This window comes from Leucopleurus acutus (assembly GCF_964270905.1).
Source record: "Leucopleurus acutus genome assembly, chromosome: 1".
In the NCBI taxonomy this organism is placed as follows: domain Eukaryota; kingdom Metazoa; phylum Chordata; class Mammalia; order Artiodactyla; family Delphinidae; genus Leucopleurus; species Leucopleurus acutus.
In genome coordinates, this window is record NC_139142.1 from 1,241,556 (window position 1) to 1,268,782 (window position 27,227).

Here is a 27,227-nt window from a genome sequence, read left to right on the forward strand (position 1 = left end):
CGCCACCCCAAATGAAATCACGGGGTGCGAGCCACGCAGCTCCGGCCCCTCCGAGACCCCGAGGGGGTCTGGGCGCCTTGCACGTGTACCCCGCCCTCGCCGAGCTCGCCTCACTCCCGCATTTCCCACCAGCCCGGCGACCTCTCCCGGTGGCACTACCTTCAAGAGGTGAGGGGGCCGGTGCAGTGCCAGGCGGACTGGTAGCCCAGCTCTGCCACGTGCCCACCTGGGACCCTGAGCACAGGCCTGGGCCTTAGTTTCTTCAGCTGTAAAGTGGGAAGGAAGATGGGCTGGTGCCCATTCGGGGGCGTCGCGGGATGGAAGCTAGCTCCCGGCAGGTGACCCTTCAACTTTGTTATTCGCAGGGCTACCCCCCCTTGCGCGGTGCTGGGCAAGGAGGGCGGCCCCTTACTCCCCTGCTGCGACTTGGCCACTCTCTGAGGAATGGCCCTGGGGAACTTTCCAGACAGATGTCTGAGACTTTCCAGAGCTTCCTGGGACACCTGCCCAGTCCAGGAGCCACTCATTGTGGGGCTCTGCATCCCCCAAGTGTGGGGAGGGGCCTGAGAAGTGGGGGCCTGGAGGGGAGCTCCCCGCATCCGCCCCTCTGGCAGAAGCCTCTCCCCTGCCCTCGATGACCCACTTGGGGAAAAGCCAGTGCAGCGAGTGCTCTCGCCCTGGGACACCGGGTTCCAGTGGGCACTCCTCCACTGGCCGGCTTTCTGGGAGGGAGGGCCCACGTGGGGTAACTTGAGGCACCGCAGCTCTCACGATCTGGGCTCCGCGGGGCCTGGGAGACGCGCTGAGTGTGGCGTGGCCGTGAGCACAGGCTCTGCCCCATCCGGTCCCCCGTCCCTTAGCAGCAGAGCCAAAGGGGATGGCTGTGTCTGGTGAGCTGCTGTGTGCCGGGCGCCACGGAGGACGTGGGGATGGGTACCGGTCGTGGGATGCGGAAGGTGCTCTCCAATTGTCCAGGTATTTGTCCAATGGTCCTGCCGCCCTCTGGCCTTCTGAGGGTCCCAGCCCACCGGCAACTGCAGGGGCTCCCGGCTCTGGAGCCCCAGGGCCCCTCTTCCCCCCAGGCCCCAGCTCACTGGGCTGTCGTCAGGGTATGGGGCCCCACCACGCTCGTGTGGTGTCACCTGTTTGTGCAAGACCCAGGCACACCCGTGTCTGGGCAAGATCTGGAAGGCTGCCAGCCCGGGCCTGGGAACCGGGCTGAGAAGCCTGGGGGTGTGGGCGGAGCCGCCCCCGGCCCAGCGCCTCTGGGAGAAGCTGCATGGTGGGTGCAAGGGAGAGCTCTTTAGGGTCACCTTTGCCCTCAGGCTGGGCCCAGCGGCTTCCTGAGCCCCCAGCTCAGGGGCCAGACGGACAGATTGAAGGCAGTCCTTACGGGGGCAGTTAGAGAGGGGCCGAGGTGGTGGGGGACCTGGAGCGGGGAGGCTCCTCACGCCCAGCAGGGCCGGGGGCGGGGCGGGGGCGGGAGGCCTCAGGCCAGCCCAGGCCCAAGGTCATGCCCTTGTCGCCCCACCGGACTGCTTCCGGTGCTTCCGGTTCAGGCCGTGGGTCCAAACACCTGATTTCAGCCCCAGCGGGGCCTCTGGTAAGGCACTGACACTGGCCTCAGAGAGCCACACCCACCAGGCCCGGGCCTGCCCTGCCCATCCCACACCTGCGCACAGCAGGGCGCTCCCACCCACCCAGGCTCCCCAGGATGGGCCTGGCTCATAAGAGGCAGCAGGTCCCGTGCTACCAGCAGATCAGGGGCTGCAATGAACGGGGCCGAGGGGCCGGCACACCGCAGAGGCCCCTGTGAAGAACGGATGAGGGGCACCGGGAGAGGTAGAGAGATGGTCTCCATGAGGAGAGTTCAGCAGAAGCAGATGTGGGTGGGGGCTGCCTGGAGGAGGTGACCCCAAGCTTCAAGAGGAGGTCTGGGAGGAGAGGAGATGGGGCAGAGGTTGTCTGGGGAGGGAAGAGCCTGCCCACCCCGCCCAGGGGCCCACACTCACACTCACTCCTGGTGCCTTGGGAAGGATTGGCGGACCGTCCCTCACCCCCAGGGTGCTGAAGACACGCCCTTTGACCCACAGCCTGGGGCCTGACACCCCACACACACACCCACGGTCCTGGGGCCCAGACAGACCCACTGGAGCCGGGCTTTGGGGATCTCGGCAGGGAACGGCCCTCCGAGAGATTTTATTGCCACTTGACCCAACAAAGACCTTTAGGCTGCATTGTGCAAACAGGATGGGGAGCAGCTCCAGCAGCGAGGAGGGGGCAGGGGAAGGGGGCGCACAGCACAGTCAGAGCCACAGGGGTGGGTCTGCTGTCATCCTTCCAGCAGGTCTCAACAGGAAGGAATGGCTTACGCTGCAGCAGGACAGCTTCAGGTTAGACACCAGGCAGCACTTCCTGACAATGGGAGGTCTCTAGAGGAGTGGAGGCCCAGGTACTGTATGGGGCCAGAGCAGACAGACAAGCCCGGGCACCTGTCAGTGGGAAGCAGCCTTTCACAGGGGAGGGACCCAAGGACCTGAGCAAACCCAACCAGCCTGGAGGGTTTTCCGGAAGGCCAGCTGATGGGGTGGGGGTGGGGAATCAGCTGGAACCTGGCCCACCCAGCCCAGTGGGTGCTGGTCCTGCTGGGGTGGGGCAGGGCGGGCAGGCCCCCTCCAGGCTCGGGGAGCTTCTTGACCACGGCTGGGGCCTCCAGTAACACGGCAGGGTGCGCCATGGGGCAGGGTGCACTATGGGGCGGCTTGACAGGACGGAAGCAGGGGGTCTGGGGTTGGCCCTCCCTCCAGGCAGTTTGCAGCTTCCCACAGAGGGTGCGCCCCACCCACAGGAGGGGCCCTGCAGGCCCCACTGACTTAGACCGGCTCTGTCCCCAGGACACAGTCCCCACCAGGTCCAACCCCACAGGGGGGTGGGGGACTTACTGGGCCCAGGGCCTGGTCACCAACCCCACCCTGAAGGCTCTGCAGAAGGGCCACCACTTCCAGGTTCCCAGCTGCCTCTGCCTGCAGGGTGGGTGAGGGGGAACGCGGGAGGGGCTGCCTCAGGGACTCGGACCAGCAACCTGGCCCTGAACCCCGCCTCCCACCCCCAGTGGCCCACCAGGCTGCCCTCCCACCCACGCACCAAGGACCCCATGACTCCTCCGTTGCCCTTGTCCCCACAGGTCTCGGCCCTGGGAGGGAACCTGGGACAGGAAAAGGGACAGCCCTCCCACCCCTGTGGTTCCCGCACATGAAGTGCATCCACCCGGAGAGCAGGAGTTGGGCATTTGGGAAGCGGGAGCCAATGGAGCTGTCAGGGAGGGCTTCCTGGACGAGGTGGCCTCAGAGGGCACTGGCGGCACTCACGACATGCAGGGCGCTGCGCCCATCATAGCCCGGCTGCCTCAGGTCGGCCCCTGCCTGCCACCATGCCCGCAGGCCTTCACAGTCTGCCCTGGATGCCAGCCTGGGAGGGGGAGCGGAGGACGGGGAGCCGTCAGAGACCACCGGGCACATGTCCATCTGCCCACCGGCACTTTTGCAAAGCCAGCCCCCAGCAGCTGACCCAGCAGTGCCCGAGCCCTGGGGCGGGAGCGCAGGAGTCGCTGCAGGCCAGCTGACGGCCTGGAGTCTGGTTTCACCCAGCAGGGGTGACTGGGACTCAGGTCAAGGGTGCACACACGAAGGCACACGCGTGAGGATGCACGCACGTGCACACCACACACACCCCACCGGCTGAGTGCCGCCCGCCAGTTTCATATTTCACAACACAGCTCTCCCTGGCGGGGCCCACAGAGGCAGGCCGCATGGGGGGGTCCTGGTAGGAGGGGGCCTGGGCCTGCCTGCCCTAGGGAGGTGGCGGGGGACTCACAGCGCACCTCCCGGGCCCTCGTGGGGTCGTCTGCATCCTCCCTTTGCTCTCACCCTGGGACCAGGCAGGGAAGGGGTCCAACAAGCCAGGTGTGCTGGCCAGGACTGCCGGGCGGAAGGGCCATCCCCCAACGGGGCCCTAGGGACTCCCTCTGGGTCAGGAAACGGCAGCAGCAGCCCCCAAAGCGGCGCTGGGTCATCCCTGAGGTGAATCACGCTGACGCTGAGGGCGCCACCACCCGCCCCGCCCCCAGATCTGCCTGCAGGCCTCTCGCGCTGGTTCCCACACATGCTCACCTCCTGGAAGAGCTGGCCAAGGGCCCCCCACAAGTCCAGCCAAGCGGCTCAGGTCGGATGACCCACTCCCGTGGGAGCTGCTGTCACCTCCCCCCTCTGCCTGTTGCCCCATCTGTCAACGGAGCCGTCGAGGCCCACCTGGGGTGCAGCTCTGAACCAAGTCACCCCAGAAGTCCCTTCAGAGCCAAGACCCTCCCCGCCTGGGCCCCGCCACCATCCCGCACATCTGAGACCCCCCCAGCCCCGCCCGCCTTAGCCCTGTCGGTGCTGAGAAGAGGCAGGTCAGCCAGCAGGATTCGTCCCCCCAGGGACGCTGCACTCCAGGGAGGGAGGGGCTGAGGCTGGGGCCAGTGGGCTCTCTCCACCCCACTGTGTCTAGGACGGGGGCCTCCAAGGCTCGGGGTGGGGGGATGCTGGCCGGTGGGGACGAGGGGGCCAGAGCTTCAGGTCCTCTTCCTGGAGAGCAGGCAGCCACCCCTCCTCACACCACAGCAGCCACGGTCTAAGACACCGCCCTTGTCACCCAGCCCACGCCTGGGGGCTCTGACTTCCAAGGCGCTTCCGGCCCCCAGCCTGCCCCCCCCTCGGCCTCTCCCCTCCTCGAGGCCTCAGACCTGCCCAGGGCAGCCCCGGCTGGACACAGGAGGGGCTGGTGGGCAGGGCGGGGTGGGGGGGAGCCACGGGGAGGGTCCCGGGGACGGAGGAAGGAGCGGAGGCTGGCAGCCCTGGGCCTGCCCCCGCCCAGCCTACCACCACCCCTCCCGGGCCTCAGCCTCCCCAGGTCTGCCTGGTGGCCACTCAGAGCGGCTGGGGTCAGAGTCCTGCTGGCAGCTGACAGCCGAACGCCGACCAGGGCAGGGTAGCTGCTGGGCCTTGGTGTCCTCCCCACGGGTGAGAGCTGCCGACTGCCCTGCCCCCACCCCGTGCCCCCAACCTCCCCAAACGCAGCCCAGGCACCCTCCCAGCCGACCCCTCCACGGCCCTCCTCTACCCACACACACGCACGCACACTCTCACACGCACCCCCTTGCTGGACTGCTCCCTCTCTAGGAACAAACCCCACCCTCAAGTGCTCCAAGGGCCCAGCGGGTGCACGATGGGCTCTCTCCCCTCTGAAGCCCGCGTCCCAGGAAGCACAGGTATGCCTGCGACCCTCACCTGCAGAGCTCTGTCCCCGAGTCCTCCAGTTCCTGGGGGGACAGGCAGGCCCCAGCCGCCCGCAGCAGCCCAATGACACCCTGATGCCTGCCGTGAGAAACAGCGTGGTGACCGCCTGCCCGCCGCAGCCTCTGCGAGACGCCAGCAGGGCCTTGTCCTGTGCCCAAGACCAGGAACCCACCCTCCCCAGACTAGGGCCACCCCACCTCGGTCCCCAGCACCCAGACCCACGCCGGGGGGCGGTCAGTCAGCCCCGGCTGTGCAGCACCTCCGTCCGCAGCACCCCCGCCAGAGGCCCCGAGGTCCCGCTCTGGGCACCTTCCGACGGCCCACCCTGGAGGAGCCTCCCTGCCGAGCTCACACCCGCCAGGGCCGAGTCTGGGAAAACGGAATCCCTTGGGCCGGTAGTCTGCCCTTGGGGATGGGGTGGGCATGAGACTGACGGAAGAACGTGGGCGTCAGGCTGGCCCGGAGCGGGGCCCAGAGGCCTGTGGGTGTCAAGGCACCGGCTCCGAGCCCAGGAACAGAGAGCACAGAGCCCCGAGGCTGCCCCTTCCCCAGTTTGGGGGTGTACCATCAACTGCATGGTCACCCCACTTTTAGGGAGCTGGGGAGGAGAGTGGGGCCCCCCCACCCCCCCGGAGCCCTCCAGGGTGAGGCCAGCCCCTCCAGGGCACAGCAGGGCCCGCTGGGGGGTGAGCCGGGAGACCGGTTCGGGAGGCGAGGGAGCTGCCGTGACAGCCAGCTGGGGACGAGCGGGTGGGACCAGGACGGGGTGAGCTCACCATGCTGCCACCCACACCCAAGTGTGAGCCGCAGAGTCTCCAGCCAGATCACCCGGCCTGGGCGCCACGGGCACACCCCACGTGCGGCCCTCCCCCTCGGTCCCCCACCTGTTCTGAGAACCCTTTGATGCTCCCAGGAGGCTGGGAGAGAGGGGCTACCCCACTGCCCACTGCCCCAAGGGTGAGGCGCCCTGGCCCAGGGCTGAGCCGAGCGGTCTGGTGGCCTGGGCTCTCCATAAGACTCATGAGACCCCCAGAAATGACCCAGGGTCCTGCAGGCCGAGAGCCCCTGGGGAGGGCCCGGGGCCTGTGGCAGACGCTAAACCGAGACCAGCTCTGCATTCGGAAACAGCAAGACTACGAGAGATGGAAAGCAAGGCCTGGGATCCCCGTGTCCCAGACACACCCTCACACCCGTGCTCACCAGTGCGCTCACACACACACTCTCACACTGCTGCCGGGCAGGGGACGGGGAAACAGGTGGGAGAGTGGTCCCGCCCCTGCCCCTAGGTCTTCCCAGAAAGTTCCAGGCCTCGGAGCAACGTAAGCTCCTAGAATGCAGGGCCAAGTGGCCACCAGGCCCCACCCGTGCCCATCCGCCGTCAGAGCAGGAGGGGCCTGCCCCTCGGAGAGATGCCAGGCGGGCCTGGGGGGCAAGGAGACGGCCGCCCCCGCAGAGGACACGGGTACAGGTGTTCACCAGCCCCGATGCCTGCTCCTCCAGCCTCGGCTGGCTGGCTGCCCGCCCGCCAGGCCCAACCCCAAGGGGAGGGGTCAGGGCCTGTGACCCCGGCTCCCGGGTGGTGACCACCAGCTCGTGTGTTTTCCTTCACGTCGATCCTCACACAACCCGCCCTGCAAGGTGCCGCCGCCCCAGCCTGCAGTGCGCGTCACAGGTGAGCACACAGGGCGGCCCCTCCAGGGGGCCCCAGCCTCTGGCCTTGGCTGCAGGGCAGGGGGCCTCTGCTCCTCCTTCGAAGGAACCAGACGTCAGGTGCCCACAACGACTACCCAGGGCCCTCGGGCCTCAGCACGAGCTCAGCTCTGCAACTCTCCACTTGGGTGGGGGCCCGCAAAAAACCCAGGCTGGGGCCCTGCCCTAAAGAGCCAGGGTTTGTTGGATGGGGCCAGCTTGGGGGACCCCCCACTAGCATGCATGCTGGGCCTGCCCCCTTGGGGGCCTGTACTCACCCAGCCCAGTCCGGCGCTATGTCGCCCGCTCTGCACCTGCTCCGTCCCAGCGCTGGGCTGGGGGTTCCCCCCTTGCCCCACCCCCACCCCTCAGGTGGAGGACGGAGGGAACACACATGAGACCCCTGTGCTCTGTAAGTGTTTTCCTTTTCTAGAAATTCCGTGCCAGGGTCTTGCCGGGCCTGCCTGGCTCAGCTGGTGGTCACCTCCAGGAAGCCCTCCCTGACCACCCTGCCCAGTCAGTCCTCCCAGTCTGTAGGGCCCAGCTGGAGGTGGTCGAGGCTCCGGGAAGCAGGCGTCCTTGGTCCCACCTGGCTGTGCCTGGGGGTGCTGTGTGACCACAGGCACAGCGAAGGCCCCCTCTGAGGCATTCCTGTCCAGGCCCTGCCCCACACGGCAGCCCTGCCCGCACATCCGCCACAGCGCCCCCCCCAGCCCAGTACCTGCCCCTCACGGCCAGCAGCAGCGGGCTGAGGCCATCCTTGTCCCGGGCGTTCACGTCCAGCCCTCTCTGCAGCAGCATGGTGACCACCCCAGCCCGGCCCCCTCGGGCGGCCGAGTGCAGCGGAGTTTGACCACCAAAGTCCTCCAGGCTCAGGTCACTGCCCTGGGGCGGTGCCAGGGATCACCACCCACTGAGGGGAGGCCGGACGGGGCCGGGTAGGCCACAGGGAAGGGACAGGGACAGGGCCGGGTGCACCCAGGGGGCCTGACACAGCCACGTGCCCCCGTCGGCTGCGGGGAGGTGAGCAAGCCCGGGACAGGCGGCCCCGCCCACATGTGGGCGGGGCCCTGGGCGGGCCCCGCCCCCCGGGCCGGGTGCAGGTGGAGCTGGTCCCCGAGGGCGGGCAGGGTCTCACCAGCTCCGCAAGCACCTGCAGGGCCTCCAGGTCGCCGGCGTGGGCCGCGGCGCAGGCCAGGCTGGGTACCAGGGCATCTCGCACGTCCTCAGCCTCCTGGGGTGAGGGGCGCCGCAGCACCTTGGGACCCCTGCCACTTCCTGGGGTCCTCACCACCCCCAGGAGTGGGCAGGGCCAGGAGCAGGGGAACAGGTGGGCAGAGGCGGGGCGCAGGGCCCGTGGGAACCCTGCTGGCCCGCACACCGCGCCGGCAGTGAGTCCCAGGATGGGGTCCAGCGCCCCCTCAAGTCTTGACATGGTAAAAGGAAGGGGCTAGGCACCACATCCGAGGCCTACTCGGGACCCCCAGCCCAAAGTCCAGGCAGGACACAGGCCACCACCTGGCTCTGTCCCATCAGCTGTGTGACCGGGGCCTGCCACCCGCCCACTGAGACCCACGTCCTCGCCTGCCTCGCCTGCGGGCCAGGAGGCAGGGGTAACTCATAGGGCACCTGCCTGGGGGAGGGTGGGAAGGGGTGCCTGGCCCTCCCCAGCAGGAAGGGACACTTGGACCCCGTGCTGGGGTCGCCTAACAGCTCCCCAAGGCTCCAGACGGCTGGGGGTCCCATCAGAGGCCCCCGTAGGCATCCCCGCGCCAGGCACCATGGCGGGGCCTGAGATCTGGAGTCATTAAGGCCCGAGGCATCCACTGTGACGACAGGCCGCACACGTCTGGCTGCTGCCCATCCCTGGCAAACAGGTTAAGTTCCTGCCACTCTCCACTCTCCCACCCTCACTCTGCAGAGGGGAAACTGAGGCACGTGGTGTGACCCGGGTCAGCAACGGGACACAGTGCCCCTCTCCTGCCAGGCGCACCAGGTCTGGACACTTCTCCCAGAGGCCAGTGCTGGGGGTGGTGGTAAGGTGGGGCACCAGGAGGCCCCAGTCACCCCCGTGAGCCTGGCCCAGCTTAAATCTCAGATCCCAGGCCCTAAAGCAAGTCCTCGGTCCCTTCCTGGGCCTGGGCACCCTGGCTGAGAAGGGGAAGGAGCTCCAAGCCTGGCCCCTCTTCCCAGGGAGACCCCAGAGCAGACACCTCTCTCCCGCCAGCAGCAGGACGGACGGAGCGCCCATGCTGCCCGAGAGCGCCCCCCTCACGAGGCGGCCCTGCACCAGGGCCAGCAGGCCCCGCCCGGCTGCCCACCGGGTGAGCGGCCACGTTCTGAGCACCGTGTGCACGCTGCAAGGGCCCCTCTCGACTGCCCGGCCCCTTCCCACACGCTGGCCCACGAGTCCCTGCAAACCCTCCCCACTGTGGCCCCAAGCCCAGAACCAGTTCGTGCCTGGTGGTTTTCTGCTCCTGGCACCAAAATGCCAGGGGGCGGGAGCCCATCCCTCAGGGACCCACCGCCCAGACCCCCTCGCCCACGCTGGACAGTACCTGGCTCAGACTAAGGAGCTGGGTGACCCCGCGGCCCGGCGTGCTGCCCCGCAGAGAGGGCCGGAGCTCGTCCGTGGCGGGCAGCGTCATCTCCCCGCGCAGGTCCCTGGCCAGCAGCTGCCGGGGGGTGGGGGGGGGCGCGCACGGAGACCCGGGCCAGCTCCATCAGGGCCCGGGCCCAGCAGCCGAGACCGACCTCGCAGGCCAGGCACCCCAGGCCCCGGGAGAGGGCTGCCCAGGGCCTGAAACTCCTCCCTCGGGCTCCATGCCTGAGGCCGGAGCCTAACCCCAGGCAGATCCCCACACCAGGCCAGCCCCACCCTCCAGCCCTCCAGCTCAGGGTCTCCCCGGGCCCCTGTGGCCTCTGCCCAGCCCCAGGGCCCAGGGACAGCCGTGTCTGAGGCCAGCCTGAAAAGCAAGAGGGAGGGGATACCCTGGGACAGTTTGGGGATCCTTAGCCCAAGCCAGACCTGGGGCTCCTCGAGGGGAGGACAGGCAGTGCCCGGGCTTGGGGCTGGCAACCGATCGGGGGAGCCCCCCGTCCTCGCCCCCCTTCCAGACCCAGGCACATATCCCCCGGACTGGGCCCCACCGCCCACCAGTGCAGGCCCGGGTCCCCAGCCGGAGGGGCACGCACCTCCTTCCTGCCATCCAGGCTCAGCCCCGGCAGGCCAAGCACATACGACAGCTTGGCCAGGGCCGCCTCCGATGTCATGTCGGAGCCTGAGATGGTGCCGGCTCCCGCCAGGGCCTGCAGGAACGGAGGCACCGGCGGACGATGGGGCACGGGGTCAAGCCGGACTTGCCCCTGCCCTCCCTCCCAAGGCCTCGGTGTCCCCGCCCCACCGTGCCAGCACCATAGTCCGAGGTGACGGCGCCCTGAAGGCAGTGGGTGCAGTTGACGATGACTAGGCCTCGCTCAGCTGCCTCCCGCAGCTCCTGGAGCAGGTCGGGCTTGGTGGGCCCGTTTCCCGATCCGAAGGTTTCCATGACCACGCCCTTTAGGGGGGGCTGCAGGAAGACCCGCACCTGCGGGGGCCGGGAGGCGAGGGTGAGGGGCCTGGCTTCCTGCTCCAGCAATGGGGACCAACAGGCTGGCCCTGCACCCTCGGTGCCCGCCACGCTCCCCAACACATCCCCCCAAAGGGAACCTTGTCCCCTTCTAAGTGTTAAGGCCACAAACACCGTGGAAATGGGTCAGAGGTCACAAGGAGCCAGCTGGAGATGAGAAAGGCCATCAGAGGTCTCACGGAGCAAAGGGCCCCCATCCCAGCTGGGCCACCACACCGCCCCTCCCGGCCCCTGGCCCCTCCATCCGGCCCAAAGCTCTGCCCCGTCTGACACAGCAGGTGATGCTCCCGGCAAGCCAGTGTGTGGGGAAAGGGCCCTGCAGCTAAACACACACAAATGCAGCGTTCTGCTTAAGCCAGGGTGCTGTGCGCACACCCCACGAGGCTGCAAGGCTCCACTCGGAAGACAGAGGATGGGGGCTTCCCTGGTGGCGCAGTGGTTAAGAGTTCACCTGCCAGTGCAGGGAACACAGGTTCGAGCCCCGGTCCGGGAAGATCCCACATGCCGTGGAGCAACTAAGCCCGTGAGCCACAACTACTGAGCCCACAGTGCCACAACTACTGAAGCCCGCGCTCCTAGAACCCATGCTCTGCAACAAGACAAGCCACCGCAATGAGAAGCCCACACACCGCAACGAAGAGCAGCCCCCGCTCGCCACAACTAGAGAAAGCCCTCGCGCAGCAACGAAGACCCAACACAGGCAAAAATAAATTAATTAATTTTTTTAAAAAAAAAAAAGAAGAAGAGCACGGGGCCTGGGGTTTACCTCAAACAAGGATGGTCCCCTCAGAGGCCACCCTGCGGGGACACCTGTTGCCCAGCTCAGCCATGCCCTGTGTCAGCACAGAGGCCCCAGGGCTGAGCACTGTCTGTCCCTGAACCTGCTACACAGGGGGAGCCCAGAGGCCAAGCTGCTGGCCTGTGCAGCAGGCGTCCAGCCCTCTGGCTACGCCCCCTCAGAGCCTTTCAGAACTGCCATTGGCTCCTTCTTCCTCTCCAGGTAGAGGCCAAAGGTGAAAGCAGACCTGTTGCTGGCAGATACCCGGGAACGGGGAGACTGGAGACCAGGACCCGCTACCGCTGGAGCCTAGGTCACCAGCAGCAGGCCCTGCCCCGACGGCCCGGAAGTCCCCATCGAGCGAAGCCCTGGGGGTCCCGTCCCCCCGCCTGAGCTCGGCGCAGCGTATGGCTCTGCACTCCCCCAGCTACAGCATGTTCTAGAAAGACTTCACAGGCCGGCACGCTTTCCCAGAAGGAGCCTGTGCAGCTAAGCCCCACTTAGGATGGCAGCCTCGTGCAGTGGCCTCTGGCTACTACACGACGTGAGAGCCGTGCGTGGGATCCGGCCACCAGCCCCCGGGACGACCCTCATCTTCGAGGGCAGCCCTCACTGGAGCACGCCTCCAGCAAACCCCGTCTGTCCCCAGCGCCCTGGGAGGGGAGCAGCTCCAGTTCACAGACTGTGGCCCAGAGGTTAAAGGCAGCCCGATGCCGGGCCACCCCAGCTACAGCGACACACCTGGGAAGCCACGTGTGTCGGGTGGAAGAGGGGGCTGCAGTGCCCCGCCGGTCACAGCACTGAAGCAAGCGTGTTCTGAGCCCCTGCAGCCCCACACTCAGTGCCAGAGACGCCCAGAGGCGCTTCTACCCGAGACCCCTCCATCCAACTGGCAGCCCAGCGTCTGGGCCTGACTCACTGGGCAGGATGGAGGCAGGCGCCGTGTCCGCCCCAGGAACAGCTGGTGGCCAAGGGGTGGACGGCAGGGACCACCAGAGCGGCCACAAGAAAGAGCAGAGCCCAGGGCCACACCCCCTCAGCCTCAGAGGAGCCCTCGGAACCCGTGCTGTGACGTCCGCGGGGACAAGCCCAGGTCACAAATAAGGTGAACGGGCTGAGAAGGCAGCGGAGGGGGTGCAGGTCCCAGTGACATGAAGGTGGGGAGGGGAGGGGTACAGGAGGCAGGCACCGTGGGGGCTGAGCCGGGGTCCCTACCAGCGTGGCAGGGATCCCGGGGTAGAGACGCAGCAGGCCCACGTCGCGCTCCATGCCGCTGTGCACCACCAGCCGGCCCTGCCCACGGACCTTCCGCACCAGCTCCCGGTTGACTGCGAGGACAGAGGGACCGAATGCACACCTTCCAGCCACCTGCAGGCCACGGCCCCGGCCCAGCCTCCCCGGACCCCCCGGCCTCTGTCTGGTGCCTCCGGAGTCCCGTCCCCTGCCCCCTCTCCCAGCTCACTCAGCGAGGGGCGCAGCTCCAGCCTGAGGCAGCCCCCGTGGTGGGCGTGGGGTCCAGGGGGCGAAGAGGACCCTGCAGGGACAGAGGCCTCCAGAGCCCAGCAGGCCACGCCAGTGCAGGAGAGGGGAAGGGCAGGTGGAGGAAGGGCCTTCCAGGCAGAGGGCATGGCGCGTGCAACGGCGAGAAGCACAGCACACGGGGCAGAGCTGGGGGATCACCAGGAACCTGCAATCCTGGGTCCCAGGAGCAGTCAGGGTGGCATCCTCTGACCAGCCAGCCTCACGAGCCCCTTACTGGGCACCGACCTGGCCCACGGCCCAGCAAGTCAGTGAATGAATGAATGAATGAGTCTTCTGGATCCCTAACCTTTGGGGAAAGGAAACCTCCATCTCATTCACCCCAAAGTCTCAGACGCCTAACGTGAGCCCAGCCCGCTCTCCACGCCCAGGGCGGCTCCTAAGCCCCGTGGAGCATGAAGGGGGCAGTTCCATGGGGCCAGTGCCTGCCGTGCCGAGAACTCCCCAGACGATCAGCCTCTCCGTGGGTCTAAAGGCTGCTGCTCTGCGGGGACCAAAGGCCTCCCAGGCCTTCTGCTCCAGCCATGGGCAGGGGGCAGGCGTCTGGGCAGCAGGCCTGGCCTTCGACCCTCAGGAGCCCGGCGCTGAGCCCAGGGTCAGGGTCCCGTTCTCTCGGGCCCTCGCACATGGCAGCCTCGAGCAGGCAGAGGCCGGGCTGAGGGAGCAGGTACTAAGGAGGCCCCCTTGTCCAGCCCAGGGAAACTGAGGCCCAGGGAGGGAAAGGGCCTTGCCCAAGGCTGCCCAGAGTCAGGGGCAGAGCCCGGAGGGGAATGCGGGCTCCAGGGCCCCCGCCCAGGGCTGCTCCACCAGCCCGGCCCCGTGGAGGGGGGCACGCCCGCGGGCCTCCTGCTGTTTCCACCAGAGCAATTCTCATTCGATAATAAACTGAGGAACGTTCCAGACACGTGCTGCCCTTTCGCGGGGAGCTGGGAGGGTGGGAGACGCGGGGGCTCTGGGGGATGGGCTTGGGAGGAGGGCGGCCGCAGCATCCGTCAGCAGCGAGAGGCGTCCTTCCATTTCGGGCCCCGGCCCCAGCTGGGCGAGCAGATAAGACGGCGGCGGGTGGGAGTGAGGCCACCAGCCAGGAGTTATGGCTGCAGAGGGGGGTTATGGAGACAGAGAAGGCCCACGCCACCCCGCCCGGCCAGCCCATGCCCCTCAGAGTCCATGGGACCCCAAGTCCTTCCACCTGGGCCTACTGGACACCAGGGGACCACTATCCCCATGCGCAGAGGGGCTGAGAGGAGGGAAGGTGGTGTGAGGACCACCGTCCCTGCTCGGTCCTAACACTGCCACCGCAGGGCCACGCGGCGGAGCCCACGTGCACAGGGGACACTGGGTCCCACGTCCCCTTCAGCTGCTGGGACCCCGCTGGCCCGAGCCTGTCGGCCTGACTCCCCCTCCCTGGGGCCAGGGCTTCTGCACAGTGAGAACCTGGGGCTCCTGGAGGCCCGGTGTGACCGCATGTGCCTCACCCACTCGGGGAAGGGCAGTGCCAGCACCCACCCCCACCCCCCGCCGTGCACCCCTCCTTGCCCGGCACAGCTCCCCCCCGAGCCCCGAGCCCCTCGTCTGTGACAGCCTCACAGTGGGGAGGGAAAACGCAACAAAAAGCAGTGAGAGGGCGCCGGCCGCCCCAGTGCTGGCAGCAGCCCCCAGCCCCCGCCTCCCCAGGGGCCCCGCCGGGCACACCCCTGGCAAAGGCTGGTGTTTCTCAGCACCAGGTGCCGGGACCAGCCCGGGACCCTCACACACCACACGGGCACCCTGGCTGGGGGGACACAATCCTCCTGGGATCACGGGCTTGGGGGTCCAGGGGCAGCCTCTCCTCTCGGGGCCAGCCTCAGCCCCACGCCCGGCCAGCCGCCCAGCCCAGCCCACACCAGTGTGCCCTGCACCTCAAGGCCGGTGCGGGCTTGGCGTGGCACAGGTAGGGACCTGGGGATCCAGGGTGAACTCCGCACCTGCCAGTGGGCTGTGTCCTGGGAGCTCCCCTCTGAGCCCCAGAGAAGGTGTGACTCAGCCCCCACGGGGGAGGGAGGCCTGCACAGCGGCCACCCCCTCCTTCCCGCCCACTCCTCCTTCCTCGGTTGGCTGGCACCGGGGCAGGAGGGGCTGAGCGCCACTGCCCACCACAGCAAGGAAGCGATCCATCTGCCAGTACCAGCACATGGGCCACCTCCTCCAGGAAGCCTTCCTGACCCCGAGAACCCGGGCGTGCTATACACACCTTAGATGCACCGACCGTTCTGGGCCCTACCAACCCCCAGGCCGCTCCAGTAAGCAGGGTGGGTGGGCAGGGGGAGGGAAATGCAGAGTAAGGCCCCCAGAATGAAGTCAGGGCTCGGGGCCGCAGTGCCTCCCTGCATGGTCCTTCCCTCCTCCTGCTGTAGCCCCACAACCGCCTGGCAGAGGTCCTGCCCGCCACCACGCCTGGATGCCCACGTCTCGAAGGCACAGGAGGAGACACGGTGGGGGGGGCGAGGGGGCAACATGTAGACGGCAGGGACTGGGCAGACAGCAAGGCCACCGGAGCGAAGCCGTCACGCCGCCTCGCGGAGGGGCTGGCCATGCCCATGGCGGTCCCGGAGGGGGGGCGGGGGGCCCCAGAGACACACAGGAGAGCAGACATCCTGGGTGGAGAGAGTCTCCACGGCCATGAGGGCGGCTGAGTCGGGTGAGGCCTGAGCACCAACCCCGCGGCGCTCGCCGAGGACTCGGCTGGAGACGGCTCCTCACCAGGGCCGGCGTCGGGGGTCCCCCGGGGGGAGGGCTCAGGGTCCACCACCCACGGGAGGCGTCGGGCAACCCCACGACGGGGGCTGGGCAGCCTGAAACACCCCTGAAAGTCCCCAGGACGAGGTCGCACTACCAGAACCACGTCCCCGGGAGGCCGAGGCGAGTGGCAGAGCCACTGACCGTCACTGAGGGACTCCTGGGCCTGGGGCCACGTGGCCGAGGGAAGGCACACGAGGCTGATAGCCCAAACTTGGCCCCTCCCGGGATGGCCCCCCGGCTCCGAGCCGGGGTTACCTGCTGGGGCCTCCCCACTCTGAGCAGCGCCCCCCGGCCCCCGGCTTCTCCGCAGCCCAGGGCAGAACCCCGAGCCGTGCACTCCCACCCAGGAGGCCCCACACAGTCCCCGCAGCAGCTCCCTGCACGCTGTGACGCGACGTGACCCCTGCTCACTTACTTGTGACATCAGCGCCCACGGTGGCCAGAGGGGGCAGGTTGGGGGAGCAGAAGGCCGCAAACCTGCGCGTGTCCACCTTGGTCACTCGGTTGCCCCGAAACAGCTGGTTCTGGAAGAACAGGCAGACCTGCGGGGGGCGGGGAGCAGCTCAGCGCCGGGGAGCCCCCACCCTGCTCAGGAGCTGTTCCCGTGGGGCGGGCTGGGCACCTCGGCAGTGAGACAGGCCCTGACGGCGTTCCATGGAGCCCCTCCCCAGGGCGGGCGACCCCCTCCCAGGGCTCCTCTCCCCGTCCCCTGAGATGTGAGGGGGGATCTTGTAAATGCCTCCCTGTGTCACCACGTGACCAGGAAAGATGAAGAGGAAAAAGAGCCCGTTCCAAAACCAGTACAACCTACTGATGGGAACGTGCACACGTACATATGCACATGGTATAAACAAGTATACAGCATATCACAGGCGTGAGGCAAATACATGTAAACCACATACATATGTACGTGACCGGAGAAACCCACCACGCCGTCAGCAGCAGATGTCTCGGGGGGTGAGAGGCAGCGACTGTTTCCTGCCTTCTCTATTTTCCCATTTTCTCTACGGTGTACTTCACGTTCAAGGGGAAAGACAGATCTTTAAACCCTTCCAGACGCGCCCCCGTGTGTCCCCCTGAGCACCACACCCCGAGCCCCGGGCCTGGGTTCCCAGGAGCCACAGGAAGGAGGCAGGAGGAGGTACCTCGGGGATCATGTACTGGCCAGCCAGCAGCAGGGCACCCAGCAGGTTCTCACGGCCGTCGTTCCACAGGGCGTGGATGGGCACCTGGAGGAGAGGCCACAGAGAGGAGAGGGGCTGAGGCGCTGGCAGCGTAGGAGGGAGCCAGTGCGGAGCCCGGGCAGGGGTCCAGGAGAGGGGGCAGGCAGGCTCGGGTCGGTGGGGACCGCTGCTCAGGGAGCTGCACCTGCTGGCCATGCCAGTCTGGCCCGCACCCCAGCGCCCTCTGCTCCCCGCAGGCCCCAGTGCCCGCTGCCGGAGGCCGGCCGGATGGGCTCCTGCCCAGGGACCCGCCACTGCCCAGCCCAGCTCCCTGGCCCCGGGGCACAGAGGCCCTGCTCCCTCACTGCCCCGGCCAGTTCTGGACCGGGTGGCCAAGGGCTGACCGTGGGTGGACGCGATGGCCAGAAGTCTCACGCGGGACCTCCGAGCACCAGGTCCCAGGCCTGCTCCCGCGTCTACGTGAGGGCCAGTGCCCCCGGGGCTGACTCTGACCCGTACCCAGATCCCCACCACTCCTGCCCAGGAAGGCAACAAAGGGGTGTGCAGACGGGCCGGCTGGGCAGGGGTGGGCCTAGGGCCTCCAGAGGACGAGCCCTGGCCTGGGGCCACAGTCCTGGGTCCTCAGAAGGGGTGTGGCAGTGGGCCAGCAGCCCCGCGCCTGGAGCCTCAGTCTCCCCTGCGTTATAACAGGGACGCTTCGTCAGGGCCGGCGCGGGGGTTAGAAGAGCACGAGCGTGATCCTTCCCCGGGGCCGGCAGTGCTCAAAACCCTCCCCTTCGTCCCTTGGGAGAGGCCTGATGGCGACCTACACCCAGGCGCTCAGGAGGGTCTGGGAAGGGCCAGGGTCAGCCTGCACCCCATCCCTCCTCTCGAGCTCCGAGTGGGACGTGCTCGGCAGCAATGGGGTGTGTGCAGTGCGGCCCTGGGCCTCCCCTGAGTGGGGCCGCCCCACTGTGACACCCGCGGGGACCATGGACAGAGCAGGGCAGGCAGCCGGGTCAGCACCTGGCAACGGGGTTTCCCGACCTCTGACCCCGGGGAAGGCTCTCCAGGGCCTTGGGGAGGGCTGGCCCCGTGGCGCCACCGCAGGCAGCCTCTGACGCAGGCCCTGACGGGGGTCCAGGCTTCCCCCACCACCCCCCTTCAAATCCAGCAGTTTTCTAGAATATTCCACCTGTTGGCTTTGGGGGTTGTGCTGGGTCAGGATGAGAGAGGAGGGGGTAGCATGCGCCCAGGTGCCCAGGGATGGCATCGGTGGGAACCACAGTGGGAAGAGGATGGCAGCGACAGAAGGAGGGCAGCTGGACAAGGCGGGCAGCAGGCTGTGGACCCACCCCCAGGGTGGCAGGGCTGGCACCAGGCAGGACCAGGGCACTGACCAGCGCTGGCCGGCTCAGGCAGAGCAGGAACCAGCTCGGGGAGCTGCCGGACCGAGTAAGGAGCCCGGGGACCCACCTGGGCCCCCAGCAGCGCTGAACTGCCCTGTGGCCTCAGGAAGGCCCGGACCTTGTGCCCACTGAGCAGCCCGGGCTGTTACCTGGGCGCCAGTGAGGATGACGGTTTTCTGCAGGTTTTCCAGCATGAAGGAGAGCACGGAGGCGGCGAAGGCCATGGTGTCGGTGCCATGGATGACCACAAAGCCATGGTACTGCCCGTAGTGTCTCTGCAGGAGGGGCGGCGAGCTCAAGCAGGCCTGGCCTTCGGGGCCACCAGGAAAAGGAAGGTAAGGGCCCCACATACAGCTGGAGGGAACCGGGGAGGTGCCAGTGGGACCCGGGTCACCGCTGGCCGGGGAAGCGCGCTGGAAATGGAGCTTCTGCCGGGAGTCCCGGCGCCCGTGCTCTCCTCGCGCCCAGGACAGCCTCCTCCCGTCCCCTCGGGCCTCCCCGTGACACCCCTAACCCACGAGAGAACTCAGGTCGGGGTCTCTGAACACCCTCATCTGAGGATGGGAAGGTCTGCCCCGTGCAAGGCCTGCTCTGGGCTCCCGAGCTCACTGGTCAGCTCGGTGCCATGGAGGGCCCCTCGCTCAGTGACCACGGCCCCTGGGGCAGCAGGGGCTGAGGGGTGGGCAAGCCCGCCAGCCTCTCGGTCCAGTGGGAGGGCCAGGCGCGGACACAAGGCACAGCCAGTGCTGGGAGCCGGCTGTGATGTGGGAGGTGGAAAGGATGCCCGCAGGCAGACATGGGGAAGGTGCCTCCGGGCACACAGGCCACCTCTGCAGGGACGCAGCCCCGGCCACCACCTCCTAGCGGGCAGCCAAGTCTGGGCCTCAGTGGGCAGCTGGCCTGGGTTGTGGTTGCGAGGGGCACAGTCCTGGGAGACAAGGGGACCTCAGGGGACCATCTCTCGCGGCCCATTGAAAGACCAAGCCAGGCTGGGCCCGTAGCTGCAGGGGAGCCGAGCCACGTGGCGGGCTGGGGCGCCCTCTGCTGGCCACACAGTGAATCTGCGCATGGCTGGCCTCTGCGGCCAGGACAGCGGCCCTAGGTGTTCAGAGAAGCGGTCGGGCCCCAACTGTAGGATGCTGCTGGCCACAGAGCAGGGAAACTGCCCCAGAGCACGGCTACGGACATTCAGAGACACAAGGGCCGGGCCCAGGGCCGCACGCGGTCCCAGGCGCTCACCGTGAGAGGGGTGAGGCCCCGGAAGCCGTTCTGCCCCAGCAGGACGAGACAAGTGTGGAACTGGGGCCAGCGTCCTGCTGCCAGGAAGGGGCAGGCTGTGCGACCAGCCTCTCTGTGGGGAGCGGGCTTTCTTAAGGGAGGAAGGTGAGAAATGGGGTCCCTCGACGCCCACCCTCACGGGTGCAGGTAAAAGGGCCTTGGGAGCCTTGCAGCTGAGGTGCGACCCACTTGGCTCCTGGCCCCAGCCCCGCCCACACTCCCCCGTCACCTCACCTCAATGGTCTGGGCGATCTGAACCCACTCAGTGATGGTCATGTCACTGGAGTCGAAGAGAGGCTGGCACTCCAGCACCGTGTACATGACCCTCTGGTCGGGGCAGGCGGGGCTGGCAGGCCTGCAGGAGGTGGACAGCAGGCTCGCACTCTGCGCCCGCCTGCCTGCTCGCTCGGCGGCCCCGTTCCCTTCTGCCCAGCCAGGCCCCCGCACCCAGGGCCGTGGCCGTGGGCTCTGCACCCCGCCGGCTCCCTTCCACTCGAGGCCCCAGGAGCAAGGACCGTGGTCCCGGGAGAGGCCGAGGCCAGGCCAGGCCAGGTTGCTCCAGAGCAGTGTCCCCTCCCCTCGGTGAGCCAGGGCGACCCTGGGAGGAGCGCTGCTGGCAGGAGGGAGGTCAGCGACCGGGAGGGCAGCTCCCCGCTCAGCCGGCCAGCAGCGCAGAGCGGCGGACAGCCTGGGCCGCCAGCTGGGAAACAGAGGGACCTTCACAAGGCACGGCACCTGGGCCAGCCCTTGCCCCTCCTATGGGCTTCAGTCCCCATGGGGCTCACTTGAAAGGGGCTGTAGTCAGTTCTAGAGCCATCGAAGTGGGAGCCCGTGGGGACAGCATCCTCTAGCAGCTCGCCATGGACACACTGAGAAGCCACAGCCTGGCGGGCGCCAGTCTCAGGATGCCGCCCACCCCATGACAGCTGGCCATCCTCCCTGCCCGGGACCCCCAAGGAGCCGACACTCACGGCAGCACTAAGGTGTCCTCGGGGAGGCCACAGGCCTGGGCATGCCCCTCATCGTGGAACATGGGCAGTGTCCTCAGAACGGCGGCCAGGCCCTTGCCAGGGACGAGCACTGCAGGCGGGGTGGGGCAGGGAGGCGGAGTCAGAGGCTGGTAGCCACCACCAGCACCGCCCCCTCCACACACACCCTCCACCACCGGCCCCTCCCTCCTCACTGGGGGCCGGGCCCCAGCAGGGGTGGGGGGCTGGGAGCTGGCTGGGTGAGCTCTGGCCCTCAGGGAAGTCAGAGGCTGGGCAGACGGGCCTGCAGCTGCCCCGGGCCCTGGCAAGGATGGGCAGCTGCCCCGTGTCGGGACTGCTACTCTCACCCAGACAGCCCCAGGGCTCCGCCACCGAGGCTCAGGGGGCCCTGGCCCTCTCACAACTCGGACACACGTGCCCACTCTTCTTCCCCCACTTCCCAGAACGTCCACACCGCTCTGCCCGTGGACACGCTGTTGGCTCTGCCTGGAAGCCCTCTACTCCTTTCCGCTTCTCACCCAGCAGGTGCTTCATCCCAGCTCAGGATACCACTTCCAGGAAGCCCTCCTTGATGTCCAGATGCTGGTGCCATTCCCACACGCTCCCCGTTACCGTTTCTCCCTATGTGGACTGTGTGTGACACCTTCAGGGTCCAGCCCAGGCCCTCTGCCTGCAGCCTCCATGTCCAGAAACATGCATCTAAGGAGGCACTGGGCAGAAATGGTGTGTGTTCTAAGAAAACCCTGAGAAGTCACAAGTGTTTCCCGGAAACAAACAACTCCTCAGCAAAGGCTCCCAGAAGAATCTTTGCACTGGGGCCCTGGCTTTTTGCCCCACCCTGCTCCCTGCAAGCTCCGTGACCTTGGTCAAGTTGGCTAAACTTCTCTGGGCATATGCACCCCTCACTGAGGTTTTGTTGGGCGTCTCCCACGTGCCTGGCTATGTCGAACACCTGGACACAGAGGCGAGAACAGCAGGGTCCCCCCTCGAGAAGCACCCTTGGCTGAAACATGTAAGACCTTCAGGACCAGGGTCAGCGGTCACCCTGGGCGATGACATTGCTCCCAGCCTTCACCCTTTGCCCGGTGTATCAGTCTCCTGCTGCCGCGTAATAAACTGCCCCAAGTAAATCCCAGGCCCAGCTCTTGCCAACCCCAGTAAACACAGTTGCGTTGGCCCAAGGATGTCGTGGTGCCGTCTCCCCAGCCAGAGAAGGAGACCCAAGGGGGAGCACCTTGAACAGCCCCCCAACCCAGGAAGCGCCCTTTAGGGGCTCCACACGCTTTGCTGCAGGAGTGACGGGGCTCAGTAGACAGAGGGGACATCGTGTGTGACTGCCAGCCCGGCCACCCTCCCGAGACGCCTGAAGTGTGACCAGGACACACACCTGCCTCCACAAAGGTCTGGACTCGCCAGCCCTGACAGCAAGGAGGCCTGAACTCCAGACCCTGGGCATTGAGGGAGGCTCAGAGCCACCCACCCTTCTGCGTCAGGCCCCCAAAGGTGTCCCCTCCTGACCCCCAGGACCTGAAATGCAGTTTTTGAGTGATTGAGTTAGGGTCCTGAGATGATGAGATGATGCTGGCTTATGCGGGTGGGTGCTGAGGGCCACCACTCACATCCTTGTAAGACAGAGACGGAAGAGAGCTGACACCCAGAGAAGGCTGTGTAAGGACAGAGCAGAGACGCGAACATACCGGCCTGCAGTGATGGAGCATCTCCCGAGAGATGCTTCTGCTGCTCTAGGCCCCCGTTTGTGCTCATGGGTCAGGGCAGCCGCAGGAAGCCCGCACACCACTCTTCACACTAGCTGCCCTCCCAGTGGGTGGCACTGGGGTGTCCATGTAAACCTGGGGATCCACGGACAGGGCAGGTGATGTGCAGGGTCACCTCCACCCAGAGCGAGGCTATTGCTAGTGGACATGGGACACTGGCTTCCAGGGACACCCCACGCCTCGGGGCGGCAGGAAGGTGCAGGGCCAGCGAGCCCCACGCAGCCCAGACCCGGGTGTCCCCGCCTGGGGAGCGTGTGGGTGGACAGGCAAAACCAGCCGAAGAGAAGGCTAAACTCTCCTTCTGTTCTATTCGCTCTGTGCAAAATTCTGCCGACACATCATTACACCAAGCAGCCAAAAGTGTGGGGAAAACAGCCTTGAGGGAGGGTCAGGAAGTCAACGAACAAAAAATATTTTTCTGGGATTTGTAACGTTCTTGGCTTTTCAGAACTAGCAGTTTGTTGTGATTTCCTTCGTCATTCTAAATAAACACCTGTCCCCCCCAAAAAAACAAAAACAAGGGGACTTCCCTGGCAATCCAGTGGTTAAGACGTCCACCGCAGGGGGCATGGGTTCGAGCCCTGGTCGGGGAACTAAGATCCCACGTGCTGCGCGGTGCAGCCGAAAACACTAACAACAACGAAACAGACAAACAAACAAATAAACACCTGCTTTCTCATCTAATTCTGATTTTGTAAATTGTAGTCTCTTTCTCAGCACGGGCCCCCAAGCCTCAGGCTCTACAGAAGCAGAAGCTGCCCTGCCCGGGCCTTGTCCCCAGGCCGTGCAGGCAGGGAGCTGTCCCTGGCAGCGGCTCCACGAGACCCACTCATCTGTAAGGGCCGTCCCAGGACAGTGAACTTGTGAACGTGTGGCAACTCGCTCAGGAAGGGGGTCTAGGCCAAGGGCGCAAGAAGCCATGGACGTCACCCCTCCGGGTGAGGCTTGGCTGCCAGGCCCTCCGGTGGCCTCCTGGGATGTCCTGGCACCTTCAGCTGCCAGGCTCCGAGGCTCTACTCACCCTGCTACGCCCGCCAGGAGCCAGGCCCACCGGGACGCTCAGGGCGTCAGGGCCCCTCGGCCGCGATGCGGCTCGGCCTCGGGCTTGGGGTTACCCGCTGATACGGGATTCACGACGTCCCTTGACCAGTGACATCTTCCCCAAACTCAGAGAGGGGGTGGGTGGCGGGCGTCCCTAGCTGCCACTGCCTCTGCCCTCCCGTCACCATCCTGACCTTTGGCAGAGCTCACGTGTGGGGCGCCGAGTGCCCTGCAGGTCCCTGTTTACCAGCAGGCGCAGAAGGGCTCCCAACAGCGACAATCTAAACAGCTTTGCTGTGGCCGCCCCTCACCCCCCTCGTGGGCCAGAGCCCACATCAGCAGTGCCAGGCGAGTTAATCATTGATGCCCTCCGCCCTCCGGATCAGAATGCCCCGGGCAGGAAGGGCCTGGAGTGTCTGCGTCCCCCCAGCCCCCAGCTGGGCTCAGAGAGGGCAGAGGCCGGCAGAGCACGGCGGCCCACCGGGCCCAGGCCTGGCTCCTCCATCCACCTGGCTCCGTCCCCAGCCTGGGGTGCTGTCCTGAGGTCTCGTGGATGACTCCTGCCTGTCTGAAAGGCGCTCCCACCACACCCCGTCTTTCTAGAGTCAGTCTCCAGGTCACCTTCCAGACGTGGGAGTTTACATCCTCTCTGGAAAATGCAGCGCCTGGGAGAGTGAGCCTAAGGGGCCCCGGGGAGGTGGGGGGCTGTGAGGGGACACGACGCAGTGCAGGTGGGAGCCAGGTCAGAGTCCACCTTGTCCCTGCAGCCTGGACCCTGGGGAACAATGAGTCGAGCTCAATGGAATCCCAGCAATCACAGTTGGCCAGGTGCCAAGGCTGGAGGGGCAGCGACAGGGGTGGGCCAGGGCCCCAGACAGTCCAGGGATGCAGACAGGGCCAGCCACTCCCCGCTCTCTGCCCCAGCCCTGGGGCAGCACAGGGCAGACTCCCCAGCAGCCCGGGGGGAGCAACTGGGGGGGAAGGGTGTGAGGGGGTGTGGAAACCATGCTCTCCATCCCTGAGCGCCTCCAGGACAGGGCTCTTTGGGGGTCTGAGTCCTGGGGCCCAGCACGGAGTGGGCCTCAAGAGACGTCTGCGAATTGGCAGCCGGCGTTGGGGGGTGGCACGAACAGGCCCAGAGGACCCAGCAGCAGTTGCTGGAGCGAGAAAGTGCTAGTGGCATCTGGATAGCTGCTGCTTCAGTGGAAACGGTGGCCAGGAGGGGGGTGCTGGGGAAGTGGCCCCAGGCCCAAGGGCAAAGGCGACCGTCCTGTTAGCACAGGGCAGCTCTGGCAAGTCCCCCGCTGTGGAGCTGGCAGAGGATCCGAGTAGGGGGACACTCCAGGGCCAGGTGTGGGGCTGCCCCAGGTGTGAGGACAGCCCGGACAGGCACCTGGGGCCAGGGAGGGAGCCCGGGGGGGCCTGTGTGGAGGGCACAGACAGTGTCCGCTCTCCCGGGAGCGCTGGAACATTCTGGAGGTGTGTGCAGTCCTCTTCCCACCCCTGCGGGACCCCAGGCTCCCCAAACCCGGTCCCTGCCCGAAGGTGCTCTGCCCGGCCTGGGGGCACCCCTGCCCCAGTGGCCCGCAGAGCTCAGCGTCCGGCCCAGCAGTCACTGCCTCGAGGACCCACTCAGGCCAACGTCACAGGGGCAGAGAAACGAAACGCCCAACCTGCCCGGACTGCTCGTGCACGTGAACACTTCCCAAAGGTGTCTGGTGCCCGCTGCCCGGCCGATCCCGGGCCGGGAACAGCGGGGAACGGCTGGGGTCGCCTTGCAGCCGCTCGGTGGTCCCCAGTGAGGGGCCTCGGCAGACTCTGAACACCTGCCCACCGGCTTGTCTGTGCGGGGAAGGGCGCTCAGACAGACGCCACGGTGGTCGAGGCTCGGCCCCGGGAGGAGCCGACGACAGCGCGGGGGAGAGGCTGTGCCCCCGGGCGGGCTGACCGCCCACCGGGAGCGGCGGGGTCAGGGGCGCGGCCCCGCGGGGCCTGGCGACCCCCGACAGGCCAAAGGGCGAGCGGACGACCCCCACCCCACCCCCGGTGCCCGGGCGCCGGCACCCACTCACCGCCGCGCTCGCTCCTCATGCCGATGGTGCCTCCGGTGTAGATGGCCAGGAGCCGCCGCTCGCGCCCCGCCGCGCGCGCCATGCCCGTGAGCCAGGGGACCGGGGACCGGGGGGACTGACGGCAGGCGGCGGGGCGCGCAGAGGGCTGCCCGGGGGAGGGGCGGAGCCTGCCGGGGGCGGGGCGGGGGAGGGAGGGACCTGCGGGGGGTGTGCAGGGACCTGCCTGGGGGCGGATACTCGCCGGAGGGTCGGGGCCTGTCCCGAGATGGGGGGAGGGGAGGGGGAGGGGCGGGGAGGGGGAGGGGCGGGGAGGGGGAGGGGGAGGGGCGGGGCGATCCGACTTCAGTGCAGCGGGCCGGGGCGTTTTGAGTAGCTGTGACTTGTGGCTCAAAGGCCAGGTGCCTCACGGACAGTGGTGCCAGAGGACCCCCAATGCGGAGCGGGGTCGCCCTCCCCTCCCAGGCAGTCCCCCCAGGCCCTGGCGCTCCAGTAGATCCAGCACTGTTGACCATGCCCTCGGTGTCCAGTGCCTGGGATGGCGGGGGCAGGCAGAGACCCCAGCCGGCCCACTCACACCGTCCAGAAGGGCCCGAGGGGACCCCCTCCAGGGCTAGATAGAGCCCACCACCTTCAGTCCCAGGAGAGCCTACGGAGGGAAGGGAAGGGGGACGCAGGGTACCGGGAGGAACAAGCCGCAGGCTTCATCTCAGATGCATTGAGTCCGTGTTTCCCTCCCTGGGTGCCGGCACACCAAGGCCCTGTACCCTGACTGGCGGCGGTGGCGGGCTCGGGGGACGACAGGGACCACGACGTGGTTTGCCGGAAAACTGATTCCTCTCCAGAGAGAGCCCTTCCCGTACTTGATTTTGATTCCATGGAAGTGATGAAATAAAATTCCTATTCTCTGGCAAGACAAGAGTAAAAGTAATTCTGGCCTTAAGGGAACAAAATCTTCTAGGAGGGACTTGCTTTTCTCCTATGCCTTTCAGATGTCAATGTTCTACCTGGTCCTCTCTGGGAACTTTAATCCTGGCCGTCTTTTAAAAATGCAAATTTCAGGACGGTAACTCTTAACCTAAGAAAAAACAAAAGGGAGGGGAGGGATAGGTAATTTGGAACTTGACTTGTCAAGGACAGATACGAATGTCTTCTCCCTGTATATTAGTAAAAAGGGTTTAGCCATCCAAACAGGTGACCTTGATCTGTTCCATCCGCCAGAAACCCAATTTGAAGCCAACCCCTTTTGTAACTGATGAGATTTTTTGCGGGGGTAGCTTTACCTTTTATTATTATTTTTTTACTGCAGTATAGTTGATGTAGACATTATATGTTATAGGTGTACAATACAGCGATTCACAATTTTTAAAAGTTATGCTCTATTTAGAGTTACGTGAAACAAAATTCAGATTTTATGGCAAGACAAGAAAAATGTGAGCATAAAAACGCTTCTCCGCCCTTTGGCCTCCTCGCTTCCCGCACCGTGCACTGCGTGTCTGCGTTAGGCGTCGACCAGACCTCCCCCTCCCCCATCAGCAGGAATACCTGCTCAACCGTGAAGAGGAACTTTCTCCTAGCGTCGACAAGACAACTCCTCCAATGGTCACATTCCTTTTTGATCTTGTAAGGGGTCACATGGCTCACCAGGATGACGCTTAGATCTGGATTATGTAAACTGTCAGTAATACGTCATCTGACGTACAGCCTTCTGTCTCAACAAATTGTAGAACTGTGCCTTGACTTCTAATGGGCAG

General features: G+C 66.5%; 1 protein-coding gene across 2 annotated transcripts; it reads right to left on the bottom strand.

Moving 5' to 3' along the window:
- Positions 1-2,193: 2,193 nt before the first annotated feature.
- On the bottom strand, positions 2,194-25,605 carry ASPG (asparaginase). Of its 2 annotated transcripts, XM_082847024.1 has the most exons (16): positions 25,477-25,605; positions 20,571-20,679; positions 19,834-19,954; positions 18,471-18,596; positions 16,895-16,978; positions 16,165-16,291; positions 12,648-12,760; positions 10,430-10,612; positions 10,221-10,334; positions 9,584-9,700; positions 8,164-8,259; positions 7,747-7,910; positions 5,328-5,414; positions 3,369-3,468; positions 2,943-3,023; positions 2,194-2,455 (listed from the first exon to the last, which is right to left on the bottom strand). In XM_082847024.1, exons 1-16 carry the CDS (start codon positions 25,556-25,558, stop codon positions 2,390-2,392), a joined length of 1,770 nt encoding a protein of 589 aa, XP_082703150.1. In that variant the 5' UTR covers positions 25,559-25,605; the 3' UTR covers positions 2,194-2,389. The 2 variants fall into 2 exon arrangements, with proteins under 2 accessions (XP_082703150.1, XP_082703151.1); XM_082847025.1 differs by lacking the exons at positions 2,194-2,455; positions 2,943-3,023; positions 3,369-3,468; ... (1 more) ...; positions 7,747-7,910; positions 8,164-8,259 and adding an exon at positions 8,383-8,891.
- Positions 25,606-27,227: the final 1,622 nt, after the last annotated feature.

Excerpts from the sequence above, each read along its gene's own strand:
- ASPG (XM_082847024.1), bottom strand. The coding sequence starts at position 25,558 with ATGGCGCGCGCGGCGGGGCGCGAGCGGCGGCTCCTGGCCATCTACACC. Across the intron at positions 18,597-19,833 it reads AGATCGCCCAGACCATTGAG|AGACACTACGGGCAGTACCA; the intron begins GTGAGGTGACGG and ends CCCCTCCTGCAG. Across the intron at positions 12,761-16,164 it reads CGTGGGCGCTGATGTCACAA|TCAACCGGGAGCTGGTGCGG; the intron begins GTAAGTGAGCAG and ends CTGTCCTCGCAG.